Source organism: Gavia stellata, chromosome 1, assembly GCF_030936135.1.
Source record: "Gavia stellata isolate bGavSte3 chromosome 1, bGavSte3.hap2, whole genome shotgun sequence".
Lineage (NCBI taxonomy): Eukaryota > Metazoa > Chordata > Aves > Gaviiformes > Gaviidae > Gavia > Gavia stellata.
In genome coordinates this window covers 93,470,452-93,488,801 of record NC_082594.1, presented here as the reverse complement: position 1 = coordinate 93,488,801, position 18,350 = coordinate 93,470,452, and the positions used below count along the sequence as shown (strand labels likewise).

The following is an 18,350-nucleotide window of genomic DNA, read 5'->3' as shown; positions in this document are numbered from 1 at the left end:
ATTCTGCTTGTGAATTCAATGTTTCTGAAAAGCTTTACAGCATTACAATTTCTTGGTTTTGTTTTTAGATAGAAGTGATGCAGTTGAGCTTCCTATAAAATTCATTCCTCGATATGCCGGTTGCTACCACTGTCAGATTCTTCTGAAGTCCTCCCGCGATGTTCGTGTCTATGAGATTGAATGTGTAGTGAATACAGACCATGCTGAAGCAGAGCTTGAATTTCTAACTCCGGCTTACCAGGCAGTGATTCAGGATATTCCAATAGTAAGTTCACTTTACTACTAGAGACTAAACCTAGTTTCAGGTTTTTTAAAAATTACTTGGGATCAATACTGTTAAAATTTACAGATGTAAAATGTACAAATGCATGTAAATACTGACTTGAGTATTATTACTCAAAGTTCATATTAGACATAATATAAAACTTCTTGGGAAAAATAGTTTCTGGGAGTTCTTAAAGTAAATTATTAGTTTGATGGGCTTATTTCTAATGTTTCATTTCTGTCATGACAATTATTAATCTGTTATTTAATAATGTTATCACACTGAAAGTGAAAAATGGAGTTGTTTAATATAGGGAATAACTATTGTTTCTGAAAAAAAAGGAGAGATGTGAGGAGTAAAATAGAAGAACTAGATTACAGACAATTTAAAAAATATGGCAAGCATAGTCAATACATCATATATAGTTTTATCATATCTATTTTGTATATGAAACCCTTGACACATGAGAAATAAGACCAGGGAGTGAAGATGGAGTGTAGGTTGGAATATCATCTCCCTCAGAAAATTATTGCTCAAAATTTAGAGAACTTTACCAAATTAAAAGAAAAAAAAAAAGAAAAAATTATAGGGAAGGAGCTTAAGCTGCAAGAGAAAAGGTAAAGATTTTTTAATGGTAAAATATTTCCTGAGATTTGAACTATGGTTTGATCTATGTACTTGATATAATCTTTTAATATTAGAGCCACTGAATAATACTAGTGAGTTAATTTATAGAAAAAATAATTCTGAGATTTTGTAGACAAAAAAGTGGGGGTATAGTCAAACAAGGAGACTTAATGTCTGGGGAAAGACCATACTGTGGATGGTCTGTGAAACACTAAAAGTAGACAAGGAACTAGTTCATTAAGAAAGAAAAAAAAAAAAAAAAGGGAAAGAAAATGAAAGGAAATCATATTACTGTGCTATCTTTTCTTACACATAAATTTTAAGATATTCATATATTCTTTATTAAACATTGATTTATTGAATGTTACATTAGCTGAAAAACAGCTGTTATACAACACAGAAAGGAAAGGGGTTTTTCCACCTCCTTTAAACAGAGAGTTTCTGAACAGATTTGCTTTAATATTTTGATTATTTTTTTTTCACTTCTGACTGTTCCTAAGTATATGCTTTTAAATTTCATGCAGAAGTCATGCTTATATATTTTTCAACTCCTGCTTGTTTTCTTAGCAAGGAAATAAAAAGTACCCCAATTGGAGCACACACTCTGCTGTGCCTATGTGTGTGGTTGTGAGAGAGTGAATGCATATCTCTATTTGTCTCTTTCTACGGAATGCAATACACGTGGTCACAAAGTCTGCTCTAAATGTTATGCCCTAAATTTGCAAAATCAAACATTGATGAACAAAGAAATATGAAAATGTGACATTGTTCCTGTCCTTTTACATCTTAAGCTTAATTTTGTGATTGCACATTATTTTTTTCACAGGGTTTCTTTCATGTTCAGTATAAGAAATGTTAGATACTTTGCATTTTTATATACATTCATTCTAGCTGGAGCTTCTGCAATTATCAGAAAATTTTCCATACTTTTATGTTGTTAGTTAGCACTGTTATATTTGTCATTCAAATGACTGAACTTTGAAATACTCTATGGAGGAAGACAGATGCTTATAGAGAGTGAAACTGAGGTATGGCATTGTTCAATCTGCTAAACTTAGTTTCTTGAACCTAGTATTTAGTGTTCAAAGCACTTTTTATGGCCACTAGCAAACAACTGTTACAACAGTTTGGTGTGTGGTAGGTGGAACACTTTGTAAATGGAGCAAATAAAGTGGTCAAGTGATTTGCTTAAAGCCACACCCTGAATTAGTGACAGAACCAGAATAAGAACCCACCTGAATCTGAAATCTGTGATTGTTTTTTTATATGGGAGTTAAGGCTGAACATCTGAAGTTTCCATAATTCTCATAAGCATGAGGTGAATGTAATTGTTCCATCCTTCACTTTCAGCCTCTCCAGTGAAAGAGGTATAGGTCCTATGCATGCAGCCTTATTATGTAACTTGGATTTAATCACCTACCATCCTGTGAAAAGATTCTAACACCCTTAGCGTTAATTGTGTTTCTCATTGACTTAACAGGCTTCGGATAAGATTTCGCATTAAGCAGCAATCCTGTAAGAATTAGATAGTTAAATAATTAAAACTGTTTGTTAATGCACAATTCAAGCGACTAGAATTTAACAAATATTTTATTTTCATTTTCTGTTTGTGGATGACCTTAATATCTTTCTTTAGAACATATTTTTAGACAAATTCATGCTGTATTAGAAGGCTTTGTTACAGAAGACCATGTTTGGTGTGACCAAAGTGACCATGTTTGTCAACTACATTTCTCCAGGTTGACAAGTTTTATGTTTGAGATTAAGAAGAAATATTTATTGATGTAATCATTACTAGTGTAGATAAAGGGAGCATCTGATATCAATGGCACTGGAAATCATTGAAAACATATAACTTAAGCCCCCAAATTTTCACTGTCCTGCTTTTTTCCTTACCAACGAACAATCACGGTGATGTTTTGCCTCAATCCCACCTTTTAAAACAGTAGATTAGCAAAGTGTGATGACCTGCCAGTTTTTAAACTGGTCAAGCTGGTTTTCAAAAGGATAAAGTTGTTCCTGATGTTGTGGAGAAAGAATTAATGAGAATAAAAATAATCTTTTATTGCCTTTTTTTCCCTTTCCTTTTATCTTCAGGATGAGGGTACCAGTTAATTACATTTTTTTTTTCATGTTTTCTACCAGACATCATGTAACAGTTGTTATTACAGAATTGGAGACCCAGTGATGGAATTGTTTTGAAAAACTGAGCCACTATAGAAATCTCAACATTCCAAATAGGCATTTGTGCTCAACTACTAGGAAATTTACCTCTTAACAACTAAGAATTAAGTAATCATACATATTGATCAAACCTTAGATATATGATACTGCAGGTCTCATGCCATGACATGCCATGGGGTTAGCTCTGATTGACCACAGGTGGTGGTTCTTATTTTCTGAGCTTGAGAGACTTTCAAAGAAGGAAACAAGGATTGAAGTATCATCTCTATTCCCCCAAATCCATTGTTTATCTCTGACATTTGTATACAGTTTTCCATTTGACCATTATGGGTCAAAGGATTACTTCCTCTTTTCATAAATCAGATCAATCTTCTCTGTTTTGGCAAGGCAGGTATTAGTTCTTGAATGCCAGTTTATTTTCTTTTTCAGTTGAATGTTAACCTTTTTGAAGACTGGATGTTTGGTCATCTGGTTCCTTCAAACAGTAGGAGACTGGATAGCATCATTTTAGTTTTACTATCTTTATGCAGCCCCCAAGCATGTATTACAAAATATCTCACTTTCTACCATAATCAAGCAGTCTTGTGATACATCTGGATGCAAGACAAACCTGTTTCTTAAATAGGCTTTCATACTTCTCAGGACAGGCATTATTTAAAATAGATTAGTCTCTTGAAAGACCAGTTTCTGAGAACATAGGACTGTAAATACTCCTTTGGAGATGGAGTCCTTAATTCGTAAGCAAGACTGATCCTGTAATACAGTCAGTAGCCGAACGAGGCAATATATGCTAGTACACCATGTCAGCACTTCAAAGAGGTACACTAAGATTTTCTACAGATGGAAAAGGGACAGAATTTTGGCAAGCATTAAACAGCACCATAAAGATACTTCTAAATGTTTATAATAATACTTATAAATTCCATCTTGACCATTAGCTGTATCATTTACATATTCTTCTAATGAGTATTCCTGCTGACAGTATTGCTACTGATAGTATTGGTACCAGTACCTCTGGCTGCCAGGAATAAGGGATTTATTATTAGCTTAATTAATTTTTAAAGTACCTGTTTTATTCTCCCCAAAGGTGCTCTGAGCCAGCACTTTGGGAAAATGAGTACTCCGGTCTGATTTGATTATAATTGCAAGTAAAAGCTGAAATGCATGTTAAGAGCTTTAAATGCATAATCTAATTTACATCTTTACTTTGATTTCAGAGTAACATGTCCAGCCAGGACTGGAAACTTGAAGCAATTTTGGAAGGAAAGGGTTTTTATGGCCCTCCTCAAATAAATGTCGGTCTAGGTGAAAGAGCTCTGTATCCTCTCATGTTCAAGCCTATTGCTGAGGGCATAACAATGGTAAGAGGGAAATTAGTATCAACATTTGAAAAGGATGCTTCTGTCAATAAAATTTTACATCAGTGTCCAAATTATGAAAGTGCTTAAGCAGTTACTAACATTAAGCATCTGCTTGAGAGTCAGAAATTGAAAGATTGCCTACTAACTGAAGTGGAAGAACAAGCACACTAACTTTGCAAAGCTTAAGATTAGGCATGATAGATTTCCCCAGTACCCTTTTTATCTCTTTCTTTATTTGCTCGTCTATCAAACCCTCCATTTTAATGAAATGACCAGTTACTCTTTAGAGATTCTGAACTTTGATTATAAAAATGTACATTGCATTAGTCTGAATTTAAATACATTTATTAAACTGTATTTCATTACCTAAGTAATAAAGTAGCACCATTGAGTATTTCTCATTGCATGCATACATCATAAATGAATTTATGTGATGGGTACTTTCATAAAATAATGTCTGTTACAACTTAAGCCACTACTTAGAAGCTGCTTTTGCCTTCAAAGTAATCACTATTCTGAATGCTAAAATGAAGAGCAAAGCAAAGGCTGTGACCTCTTTAGCAAGAAGTATATGTATTTTTGCCTGTATACTAGCTGAGAGATTTTGGCTGCAGGTTGCTGTTCAAATGGTGAATTGCCAAAGACAAAAAAAAAAATCATCTTGTGAAACACTTGTAATCCTTCTGCATGCATTACCAACCAAATATAATTTTGTTTAGGAATCCAGTATTATAAAACTATTAAAAGCCAAAAGCCCTGAATCCTTTGACAACAAGAAATTATGAAGAAAATTTTAGTTGAAGGACAGATGTAAATGATTGAGCAAAGTTATATTTTATATGAGGAATAAGGATGCATGAGAACATATTTTTTTTTGGTATTTGTTTTCCAGGAAGAAGCCAAGAGGTATAAAATCTAGATGTATGCAAGCTTTATATTGTTAAATTTCATAATTTAGAAAAAATAAAAATAAAAGCTTTTGTTTAGTTTTCTTCTCTGTTTAACAGCAGAGTTTACTTAAGAACAAGAAAAGTCAATAGGAACACTTTCTTGTAAGCATGCTTTGTTGGATTTAAGATTAATATACTAAAGGAGTTGGTTTGGCAGCCAAAGGGAACTTTTACAGTGATGAAACTTTTTTTAATTCTTTCTTTGTCATAGGGAAGGCTTATTCTGCGAAATGATACAGCTGGCACTGAAAACATCTTTAGCCTTAAGGGAATAGGGAAGAAACCTCTGGCACAGGATCATATTGTGATAGATTGCCAAGTGAGAAAGGTCACTCGAAAAATTTTATGGGTGCCCAATTATACCAAGAACAAGTTAACGTACAAGGTAAATTTTTGCAATAATGTGGCAACTATTTTTCTGTCCAAGGGCCTACAAATTATGTATTACCATAGCAAATAGTATGTTAATAATATTAATTAATTAATTAAAATAATTAATAATTATTGTAGTACTATTATAGATATACTATTAAAATTCAAGTATCCATGAGAAATTATATATAAATTATATATAAATTATAACTATAGTTTATAGTATATGGATATGTTTATAGTCAGGAAGTCTGTGAGATAGTGTATGATTTTAGTGTATGTTCCATGGAAAAAGATTTCTTAGTTTTTTTGTCTGGTTCCTAAGGGGACAACACTTCTACAATTGCACTCTGCTCATTTGCTAGTCTTTCCTCCCTTCCTCCTCCACTGGTTTTAAACCAGTGGCCAATTCCATCAGTTTTGAAATGAGAGAAGGGGCTTGAGAACACAGGGTTCCTGAAGTCTTCACAAAGCATTGGAATATTACAGGAAAAGGACAAAAATTATTTTCTTACTAAGGGAAAGATTGCAGCATGAGCACACTATATCTCTGTTCTTAATGGCCTAATGGCCTGGCCAGTCAAAGCTTGCATTTCTTGGAACAGATTATAGCATTTAGTGTCTTTTGCCAGGCTGTTGTTTCAGGGATGTTGGAGGAAGTTGGGAATAATTTGTGTGTTTGCTGATGGGAAGGAAAATTTAAAGGAAATAAAAACTGGAGTTGTTGAAGGGCAATGGGTCACCGGGGAGACGGAGTAGGAGGTGCTGAGGTAATTGTGATTTCAGTGGAGGGACATAAGTTACAAATTCTTAGAAAATACAGTTTTGTTAGTTTCTCTGCTCAAGAAGATCCTTTTACTATTAAATATAATCCTTATTGTTTTTCACTGTTTTAGTTAAATATATTTTATAACTGTATTTACACAAACACATTTTCCTATTTAAAAACACTGTTGCATTACTGTAACTGCACGATTTTTCTGCTATTTATTTTGTCTGCATGTTTAATTTGAAAGTGAGAAAAGCATTTCAGTAGTATTCCTCACCTTCCTTATCCATGTATAGGACCCTATGTCATATGCCAGCAGAGGCAGAATGTACATTAGGGAAAAAAAGATGACTTCTGCTTTTCTTCTCAGCTTCAGAGAAGGTTCTTGAGGAAGAACGTCTTGGACTTTGCTCAACAAAAGCCATCTTTGTGACTCTACTATGGCATTTGAATCTAGAGTAGATAGCATCTAGATACTATGGCTGTATATTATTTGCCAAGGGGCTCAATCTATGAAAACATGATAGGGTCTGATTGAACTTTCACCTCCCTGAGGGTATTCTCTGTGTACTGAAATCTGGTTTTCAGGTGGGTTTTTTCTTCTGCTTGGTTGGTTTTGTGGTGATCTGTTTTGTTGTAGGTTTTTTTGCCTCTCTGAAGTACCGCTTGACAGTCCAACCATGTGTGCTCTTTTTGCTCTGGGGCTTTTGGGACAGAAGTAGTAAGGCCAGCTATTTCATGCTTGTATGCATGTAATAAAATAATTGGTGTGAATAACGTATTTTCTCTATGCTAGGATTTTACCCAGAAGTTGTTGCAGAACAGTTGTTGAATCAAGGTGGGCTGAATTTGTTGGAAAAAGCATGATTACAAAACCTACCAGTGTCTGGAAACTGTGTCCTCAACAAAGCAAACAATATTAATCACTTCCAGCACTCTCCAGCAGATGTCACATAGTGTCTTGTGCTATTGTAGTGAGTGAAATAATTTGCTCACTTTTAATTCCAAAAGGGTTAGCCTGTAAATTAGGATTTAATCAAAAAATCCAGAACATGATCACCATTACCTGTAGTTATTAGGAGAAAGGGGAAAACCTCCTCTAAGAAGGAACTGTGACCAACAACCTTATTAGAAATGCAAAAGAACCTTTATTTACTCAGAAGTGTATACCACAAAGGGCAACAGGAAAAAGAAGTGATACTAATTTCGTTGTTGTTGTTCATTCCATGCTGCCTGATTACTGTAATTTCTGGATAGTCTGTTGTGAAGCAGAGCACAAAAGTCTGTGATTTTGCCTTTGTCAGTGTTTCACTTGGGGGAAGTTGCTGACAGTGCAGTAACTCCTCCTTTTTAATCCAGCATCTTTGAAATTTTACCATATTGTCCTTTAGCTAAGTTGATGATTAGGTAGAGGAAATCTTGTCAGCTTTGGTGGAGACAGAACAAAGATAAACCAAAAAGTAATAGTTTTAGAACTACTTTTGAGGGGATCTTTTGTAATTCTGTTGGCTAGTGAGTATCTTCATTATTGAATTGGTTGCTTGATTTGCCCCGTACATCCTCCACTGATGGAGTGTATCCACTATATGAGATAACTTCTCATAGATAAACTGGGACATACATGACATTTAAAAAAAAATCAGTATTTCATTTGCTGAAGTAATAAAGCTCAGCCTATATCAAGAATGGTGTAAGATGTGCCAGTAGCTGATGAGCATAATAATTTGCAGGCATATCCATAAACAATTTACTGCACAATAAATACTTAGCAATAAGTAATTTATCTGAATTAATACTTTGGTAGTTTTGCCTTTGAGGTGTAAATCTGGCTTCACTATTCCATTTTAATAACTGAATATATTAAACTATAAACTTAATAAAACCTCATTTAATTAAAAATTAATTACATTGTATATATGCTACCCTGTTTCTCAGTATTCACTGTGTGTACCTAATAGCTTCAACCAAAATAAGGGAATTATTGCAAAAGTGACTACTGAAAATGAAAGTTAAGTCTGGGAGGAGGAAGAAGGAAATAATTCTTTCCTTTCCTCCATTAAGAAAGCCTTCTTCCCTCTAAATAATGCTTTTCCCATTTCAAACATAAAGTGCTCACGTCTGGAGCAGCAATAATTTTTGTATGTGTCGTTTGCTTGCCTGTGCAACCACTAATATGTATCAAGAGAGTTGGGGAAGGAAGCAGTGCCTTTGGAATTCATTGGAGGTCATGTGCTTCACTCCATCAGTCTACCTTAAAAACGCTAAGCAAAACACTTTCAGTGCCTACAAAGATTTCCATGATTAGAAAGACAATTTCCATAAATTCCTTGAAAAATGTGAGTGTTTTATGAACTATTTTCTACTGATTGATGTGTAGGGAAATACTGCCCTGTGCTCTTCGTGGCTGGTTCTAGGAGATGCTGCCACAAATAGTCTTTCTTATGATTAACATACTCATGGGTCTGAAAAAATGTTACAACAGAATTCATAAAGAATTTGTGCACATATAACGTCAGCCAGAGAGCACATCCTTCTCTCATGCTGAATTAATCTAAGGTTGGTGACTGCAATGAAAGTGGATTTTAGTGGCTGTAAAATTAGATTCAAATCATCCTACAAAGGTAGGAAGTGTAAAGTATTTCTATAAAATCCAATCTGTCAGTCTCATGACAATTTTTTTTATACCATTTTCTTTTGAGTTTTATATAAAACCCTGTCTGCTGGATATAAATAATTGTCTGGTGTGTTGATCTTTGCTTCTAACAACACCTTTGATAGTGACTTTAGCTGTAAAGGTGCCTAATTCTTTCAAGGCTTGGTTTTACAGTAAAAATATAAAACTGTGTAACTGTTTTTCTCAGTGCTGTTCAAAATAGATGTCATTAAAGTAAACCCTCTTGAGGAATCTCAAGGCTCAGTTAAATTACCTTCCAGGTATTAGGTTATGCAAACTGTTAGTAATTTCCAAAAGTATTGTAGAATAAATACATAATATAAAACTATGAAATCCCCTGTTCTTCAATGCTTTTCTCTCTCTATCCTCTATATATCCATTTTAGATCTTTACAATGTCAATCAACAAATGACATGAAGGTTGGGTATTTGTAAAAAAAATAACAAAATTGTATACTGTAAACCTTTAATGAGGGGCTTCCCTGTTCAGGCTAAGTCTTGTTTGGTATTTTATGTGAGATTTCCTGAGAATAAATTCCATACAACTCTAGTCACCTGATTGCTGAAGGTCCTATACCCTCATCAAGTTTGTATTCTTTAACCACAAGTAAATCTGTGTATTTCATAATCCTTCTAATTTATCCGACCTTCCAATTTCAATCCTTTTGGCTTCCACATTGACTACCAGAACTTCTCTATACCCAGAGCAATGCAAATGTGGTTTATTTCAATGTTTTAACACGCTGGTGGCAAAATAAAAGTGATTGCAAGAACTAAATTAATTCCTAATAACTCAGGAACTTGCAAGGTATGCACTGAAAGGAGGATAAGGGAAAGTAATGGGGACTTCTTTTGAAATATCTGTCATTCTTGACAGTATTGAAAAAAATCTGGTTATCAGATTGATCAGTGGCTCTCACAGACCCAGTTCTGGCCTAGTGTCATGGAGCATTAACTTTTTAATAAGCAGAGCCTGTCAACAGTGTTAAACAGACCTGAGAAACAATTTTGAGAAGGAAACATTGAACATATGACTGTCTAACTTCACTATACAAAGAGATAGTGGAATTTAAGTATATTTGATTAAGTTCTGTACATCCGTTTACCACTTTGTCTTGAAGTGTCAGCTGACATTTTTTAAGTTATGCTTATTTGGTTATTCAACTCTGGAAAAAATTATTTTTTTACTATAATTTTGAAGATTGGCTTTCCATTCCTATACATCTTAAATAACCATATTACAGTTCTGCAGAATGAGTTTTCAAATCTGTGACTGATAAATTAGATGAAAATTGTAAAATTTTACAATTCTGCTGCATTTATATTTTCTGGCTGTATGTAAATAATGACTTGAGGTATAAGACAATGGCGAATACTATAATTTAAAATTAAATCCTTGGAGATGGATTGATTTGAGCAAATTTTCTGCAGGATCACAATGATAACTTCAATAATAATTTACATTTTGGTTCCATTGCGGTATTCTACAGTTCTTATTTTCTGAGTGATAGTGAAAGGATGTAACATACATTGTGTGGGTTTGGGGGAATTTGTGATTACTGAAAGCCAGCATTTCTTCATTGGATTAATTGTAGTGATTGCATAATAAATATTAAAGCAACCTGAACAGCTTTGCTGTTTCTTAATTATGTCACTCATTGTCTTTCTAACAAAACCTATGCAAATAAAGCATCTAATTTTATTATAAATTTGAAAGATTGAGAATGGTATGCGGATCCAGGCTTTAAGATAGAGATTTTATTGGAAGCTCTGTTCCATTTCAGCTCATTGTGTTAGTTCTTTATTAGAATTTTTTGAAAATGTTAGTAGTACCAAAGTGTTTTATTAGTTATCAACACAGTTTTACATTGCAAAACACAAGAATTAACTTTATTTTCTTGTGAGATCTTAAGAAGTAGTGAAAACCAATTTATTTTAATAGTCTGTCAAACTCCTTTTTTCTTGTATTTTTCTTAATTAAATTGCATGGTATGATGGAGCTTGGACTTATACATTCTTCTAAGGTACTTAATAAAATGAAACATTTTAAAATTATATATTAATTATTTGCTATTTATTTATTAAATTATTTCCTGATTTATGTGAAATTTTGTTAAAGAAGAAGAGTATTCTTCCAAAACGTTTATATATCTTTGTAAATGGGTATAATCATACATAAACTATGGGAAGAATAAATTTATATTTTTTGAAGATGATAGACATGCTAGAAAACAGGGATAAACATCAAAGTGGGAGTTTTTCTTTTCCTAGCTCACTTATACAGTTAAAAAGTATTTCACCTATTAGATCACCTGGTGTATTTTCTAATAGGAATGTTAGATGTTCAAGAATGGAAGAACTACCAGTAGGAAAGTTTTTACAAGACAGCATTAATACTGATACGGGTTTTTTTTGGCAATAGGACACTCACGAAGACTGTAGATGAGAATCAGCAATGTTATATAGTATCCAGGTGCTTTAAATGGATCAATATTTTAAGAAACTGCAGTTATTCAGGCCTGATAATAACATCTGTGTGTCTGTATGTGTAGATCCATCTATTTCTATCTGTATAAATACTGTGTGTATGTGTTTATCTATCCAACCCCACCCTTGGTATGATTCCATCCTAAAATAAGATTAATTTTTTAGTATTGAACAGGTATGGAACACAAGATTTTCTTTGTCCTGTGCCGTGAGTTTGTGAGAGCACCTGTCCCTAAAACATTTCCAGTTAATGTACTCTGTGCAAACCAATATTGTTGATAGGTACAAGTAGCTGGTAGAAGTAATTCCATATCTTGACTCCTTTTGGATAGCTTATAAATTGGAAAAATTTTGATGTTGATAGAAGAGCCCTTATTTAGGAGATATTTTCTTACTTCACATTTTATTTGCCAAATAATAATGACCCAGAGCAGATTTTGTGAGGTACATTCAGGTACCTTTGGGAACATGGTTTTGCAGGTTATTCTAGGATGTAAGATTACATAATGCTACATCTAAGACTAAAATTGTGTCTTATTCTTACATACAATCCTCATAAATATGCATTCTAATAAGAAACAGTGCAGCCTCTAACATATTTTAGGACGTTGACTTAAAGACCACTGTATATAAATTCTTTCATTGCTTCCCTCCAAACTTTCCTCTATGCTTGTGAAATCTTTGCAAGAAGTTATTCTTATCAAAATCTGAAATTTCTGGACTTTTTCCTATGTGTAATTTTACATTCTTCATCTTTTTCACTTTCTGAGTGTTCTTGGATATATTGTTAGTATATTAGTATATGTGTAATATGTCTGCAATTAAGCAGACAGGCATTACAAAATATTATGCCATATTGGAACCTCAAACTTCTGTGGACACTTATGCTGTATTAAATAGGATTCTGGGTATGAATTCTGATATGAATATAAATTTTGTGGTGTGCATGTTTAAATGTGAGCATGCGCATTTAGTATCTATTTGCCATCTAAGGTTGATCATTTAATTAGTCTCAGTAATGCAGTTGAAGAATCAGGTGGCCATCAGAGCAAGGAAAAGTTCAATGTAAGGAATACATAAAAGGTAACTAGCGAGTGATGTCTGTCTGTTACAACTATAGACCTTGTCAAGATGTTGGAGGTAGGAGATAATATTGTCATGAGCACTGTTTGGAGATTGGAGCTCATAAGGTGTGAATAACTTAAATAGTAGAGACAGATAGGGTTTTTTATAAAGATAAATGAATGGGAGTGATTCATTAATGATAAGATAGTGAGTATTCATATTGGTAGGAATAGTGAGTAGCATGGAGAATGTTAGTGAGTTTAATGACTGCAGTAGGAAATATGACAGCAGACTGAGGGCAGCATCAGTTATGTACAATTTTTAACATTGTTTGTATCAGTCACGGAAATAATGAAATTACTATTTCTTAGGTGCACTTTAGAACCCTACTCTGATATTCATTACAGTCAGTATCTGATCCCAAAAGGTTTTAGTATGTGAACATGAATGAAAGAAAAAGACATAAACATTTCTGATAATGGGGGTCACAGCTGTAATAGTGTAAGCATCCTTTCTGTGGCTGTCTGAGCAGCTCCTCTTGCATTTCCAGTCATTAAGAAAGTCCAGTGTGATGTTACAGGAACAGCCAGTATCACACAGAATCACTAAGGTTCGAAAAGACCTGTAAGATCATCAAGTCCAACCATCAACCAACACCACCATGCCCGTTAAACCATGTCCCACAATGCCACGTCCACATGTTCCTTGAACACCTCCAGTGTGTGGCCCTTCTTTGGACCCTCTCCGGCTTGTCCACATCTTTTTTGTATACTGTGTTCAAAACTGGACACTGTATTCCAGGTGTGGCCTGACAAATGCTGAGTAGAGTGGGATAATGATTTATCTCTGCTGGTGATGATCTTCTTGATGCAACCCGGTATCCTGTTGGCTTTCTTTGCCACAGCAGTGCACTGTTCACTCATGTTACACTTCTTGTCCACAGGACCTCCAGGTCGCTTTTCACAGAATACTAAATTTTAGACACAGTAAGAAATTCATAAGGTGTGGTGGCAAGAAGATATGATTGCCTGTCCATTGCCCATCTCCCTTCCCATCCCTATTAAACAAAAAAACTGACAAAAGGAAGAAGAACCCTCCTCAGGAGACAGTGTAGCGTATGATGTATATATGTTTGTACATATATATGTGTGTGTGTGTGTACACTTCACATAAGGAGAAAATGGACTTACTTGATTAACCCTTAGTAGAAATATAATATTAGAAGGGACTAGAAGGGACCACAAGGATCAGCGGGTCTCCACCCCCCAGAATTACAAGCAGTCATGTAGTAAATATCTAGTTTAGATAGACTCACAGGACATTTAATCTACATGACTCCTACACCATGAAAGAAAAAAAACCTTTCTTAGCTCTACAACAAAATATGGGACCTGCAAAAATAGATGATAACTGTAATGTGTTTCTGGAAAAATGTGGGAAAGTTTGAGATCACCATTGTCTTTGAACACTGAAACGGCAGTGCGTTTGTTATGTAAACATCCCAGAAGATCCTAGGAAATGAACCATCTCCAACGCTAAGAAAAGTACAAAGCAGAAAACCCAGCAATCTTGTCAATCTGATGCAGGGGAGGGAAGGGAGAATTCCTTCTTGTCTCTTGATATGGGTACCTGGATTCAAACACTGAAACAGTAGCCATGTATGTACTATCATTACTTCATTGCTTACACTCAACTTTTTCCTGTTTTATTTTACAGTCACTTCTTTAAGGTTAACAACATCATTTTAAAATCATTCAGGTTCTGTTAATTCACTACTCTAGTTGGAAAGGTATCCAAAACTTCTCTTGAATGATGGAAAATCATCAAACTTCCAGTCCATATTTATTCATCAGCAATCCATATCTGTTTCATGTTTATAGCCAGCTGTACTATTAGTGTTCCTTTTACTTTAACATTTTTTGGTAGAAACTAGTCTGATATGTCCAGTCTTCGACAGAAACTGTGTTGCCCTACTTTCCTGCATTTTATCCAATTTAAGTTAATTGCATTTATCCTACATTTGCATCTGCTCCATGTTACTTTTTCCCTAAAAAAAATCTCATTTTAATTAATCTTATTTCTATCCCTAATCATTTGCTATTATTTCTGCTATTCTATCCTTATTTTTTACTTTCATATACATTACTAACTTAATTGTAAACTGAAATAGAGTAGTCCATAAATGTAGGATCACACTTAATTTAGTGTTTATCTTGTATGAAGTGGAGCTTCCCTATCCTCAGTGTGTAGCAGCCCCTCTTTTCCTATGCTTTCTCTTTGTTGTTAATAGATTTTTTTTTTTTCAATTTTTTTTCAAGTTTCAGTTCAACAAAGCTTTCCATCATTCTCTTTTTGGCCTGTTTTTTTCTTGACAATTAGTCTCTTTTCTCTTTTTGGATGTTGGACTTCTAATATCCAGACTGAAATGCAGATTTCTTGGGGAAGAGGAAGATTGTTGCCTTACAGGTTTTTTTCTCTTTTACTTGGAATAGAAGTTCCAGATTGTAATAGCACTTAAACAAAGGATTATATTAACATAAATACCCCAGAGAGGACAAACATTATAGGCAATGGTTGGCTGTAATAGAAGACAAGATGATCTTAGAATTGTTTTTTTCTACAGAAAATATGAACAAAAAAAAAAGGTAACTTTGGGGAGGAAGAAAATGATCCATGCATCTAATGCTTTTATTGTTGCAAAAGAGATCTTTGTAGAATCCAAGTCTCCCTTTGGATGCTTGAAGGGCTAGCTGTAGTCATTAATGAAATGAAGAAATGATCTGGAAAAAAAAATCAAGCCTTTCTGACTTGACTTGTGATTTGACTCAAAATTCACCTAACCAGAGAGACAATTTCATTATTTAATATAGTAAGAAATTACAGCATGCTACAGTACTACATGATGTCCTGAAAATATTTTTTAAAGGACTCTGTGTCTCAGTGGAAAATCGCCACCTATAGTCAGACGTCAACCGCAGAAACTGCAGTGTCAATTTAAAATACTATCACTCAGCAGCAGCAGTTTGCTCCATCCAGTGGCAGAGGTAACAGAAGAGCAGGTGTGAGCAGAACCATTCACGCAGTCCATCTGCTGGCTTTCTGCACAACCAGTGACTTAAGCAGATAATCATCAGCTGTGGTTGCTAATGCCTCAAACTTGAATGTTTCTTCCATGAGCAGCTGATCACAGAGTCTGTCTGTAGCAAACTTATACAAGCAACAAAGAAATGAGATGCAATTAAAAAAATACTGTCAGCCTATGTTCCTGCAATCAGCTTTATAGTTTACAAAACCTAAAATTCATCATATGAAAATTGTAGTGGTCTTTTCATTGTTCAAATAGTTACTATGTATGCCATCATATATGTGTCATTTACAAAATATGACATATCAGAAAGCCTGGTTTAATATGACTTGAGGTATAGCAACTGATGTTAAAACAACACTTCAGATTTTGCTTTGCTCTGTCTAGTTAGATGGATCACTACTGGTAAACCTCTTTGTTGCAATTCTAAAGAAAATGTATGTAAAATATTAAGGGCCTGACTCTGCAACTCTACGCATATGTGAGTAGTTCCATGGTCTAAGGGAGATAACTTTTACTCGCATTGAGCAACAACTTCAAAATTTGTGCTTGATATGATCTGTATATGCCAGCAATACTCTTACAGTATGTATTCTTTTCATGTGCATAAAGGTTAGGACTTACCAATAGCATACTTCATATTTTACTTTTTGAAGCAAGTAGAATGGGTATTGTGACTATAGTGTTCTTGCAACAGTAACTTGCTTTTGATGATTTTTCCTCTTTGTGAATTCTCTTCACCAGGTATCTTCAGATCTTTCAATGGTGGGTGGCGCACCTGTTATTACTGTAGAACCAGATGACACAGTTGCTTACACTTTGAGTGTGTCTTCGTGGAGACGAGGAATCTTTCAAGGTACAATGTAGAAGCCAAATACATAAAATCCCTATAAATTAGCAGATTAAATCTGTTTACATTTAATGCTTACATTTCTGTTCAACATAACCTTTCTTCTGGAAGTAAGGCTATAATTCCTGGTGATACTTTTTTTAAAGCTGGCTCATACTTTTATTTGTAAAGGTATATTACTTCTAAATATGTGGTCAGGTCCTTCAAAAATGCCAGCATACGTGCAACTTCATGCATTTAATTGGTCCCATGAAAACTTACTCAATAGGAATAAATAATTTGGAATTACCACCAAGTTCTTGGGTCTAAATTTAATTTCCCCAAACCTGTTGAATAGCTGTTGTTATCTTAGCACTACTAGAACCAAAGATTTAAAGGCAGAGACCAGAATTTGATTCTTTCCCTTGATTAAAGTTCAATTTGTTGACCACAAAGCAAGAGTAGATACATAGAATGTAGTGAACTTGATTCCTTCTCTGAGATGTGTAGAGGCTAGGGATATCTAAAAATAACTGCAAATAATTTGTGTCAGTCCATGCTTATACTGGTATTCTTATGATAAAATAGCAAGACTCATGCTTGTTTTAACTAACATCAGCATGTCATATTTAATGTTTTGTCCTGAAAAGAATCTTTTAATCAATATTTTTTCAAAATTCAGATTTCATAATTTTAAATGCTTAATAATAAAACTACAATTCCATGGTGCTCATTCTTTACCTCACAATATGAAAAGCACGATTGTGAGAATGAGGCTGTACAGCCTTTTTCTTCCTTGTAGAGCAGGTATTGTAGTAAATCTCAGCAGAGCAAACTACAAGAGTGTGTTTAGGAGGGAATTATGGGAACAGAAGAGACCATCTTAAAGTAACTGAGTAGCATTCAGGAAACCTCGATTTGAACAATTTAAACAAAAGGATTTCTGATATTGGATAAATCCCTTAATCCAAAATACTTAGTGTATAGTTTTGATTTTGTGGGTTCCTAAATCCAAACACTTGTTTCTGCTACCTTCTTAGACAATTGAGATTAATGACAGCTGTTTACTCAACATTTAAAAGCTATTAATTTTTGTCCCTGAGGATGCCAAACTAATTTGCTTTTTTGGCCATTTTGGTTTTACTATCTGATATGTAAAATGTAAGTGATAATGCCATCTCAATTCACAGGTGAAAAGAAATTAATACTTGTAACAGAGCTTGACCTAGTGCCACAGGAAGACTTAAGTGCCTTCTTGCTAAATCTGTAGCCCTGAGACAAAATACAGTTTCTATGAATAAGAGTCAGCTTTCAATGAAATTTGTGACCATCAAAAATGTTCACCAGGAAATATTGAGGATGCACTATATTTTAACTTATGGCTTTCTTTTCAGGCTTTAAAGATTTAGGAATATATTCTTCTTCTGGCTTAGAAAACCCCCAATTCTTTTATATATACTGAAAATTTCAGTAGAAGAGGTTCCAAGGGATCTATCACACAGCAAATTAATACCAGGCAGTAAAAGCCATGCCTTCAAAGGGACAGAGTTGGCATGTTCAGATCGACATCTCCTATGTTATGTCATTCGCCTAACTTCTATTACAGTGCTTTCCATTACATTTGGAAGTATTATTCACTGAGTGAGAAAAAGAGAGAACAGTCAGTCTCTCTAAACCAAGAGA

At 34.3% G+C, this 18,350-nt stretch overlaps 1 protein-coding gene across 1 annotated transcript in view; it reads left to right on the top strand.

Annotated features, from left to right (window-relative positions):
• Positions 1–18,350, top strand: part of CFAP47 (cilia and flagella associated protein 47) — a 338,108-nt gene that overhangs the window by 164,458 nt on the left and 155,300 nt on the right. Inside the window, exons 46-49 of the mRNA XM_059824083.1 lie at positions 69–265; positions 4,294–4,437; positions 5,599–5,772; positions 16,583–16,694. Of these exons, the coding sequence (XP_059680066.1) occupies positions 69–265; positions 4,294–4,437; positions 5,599–5,772; positions 16,583–16,694 (627 nt within the window). The remainder of the gene's footprint in view (positions 1–68; positions 266–4,293; positions 4,438–5,598; positions 5,773–16,582; positions 16,695–18,350) is intronic.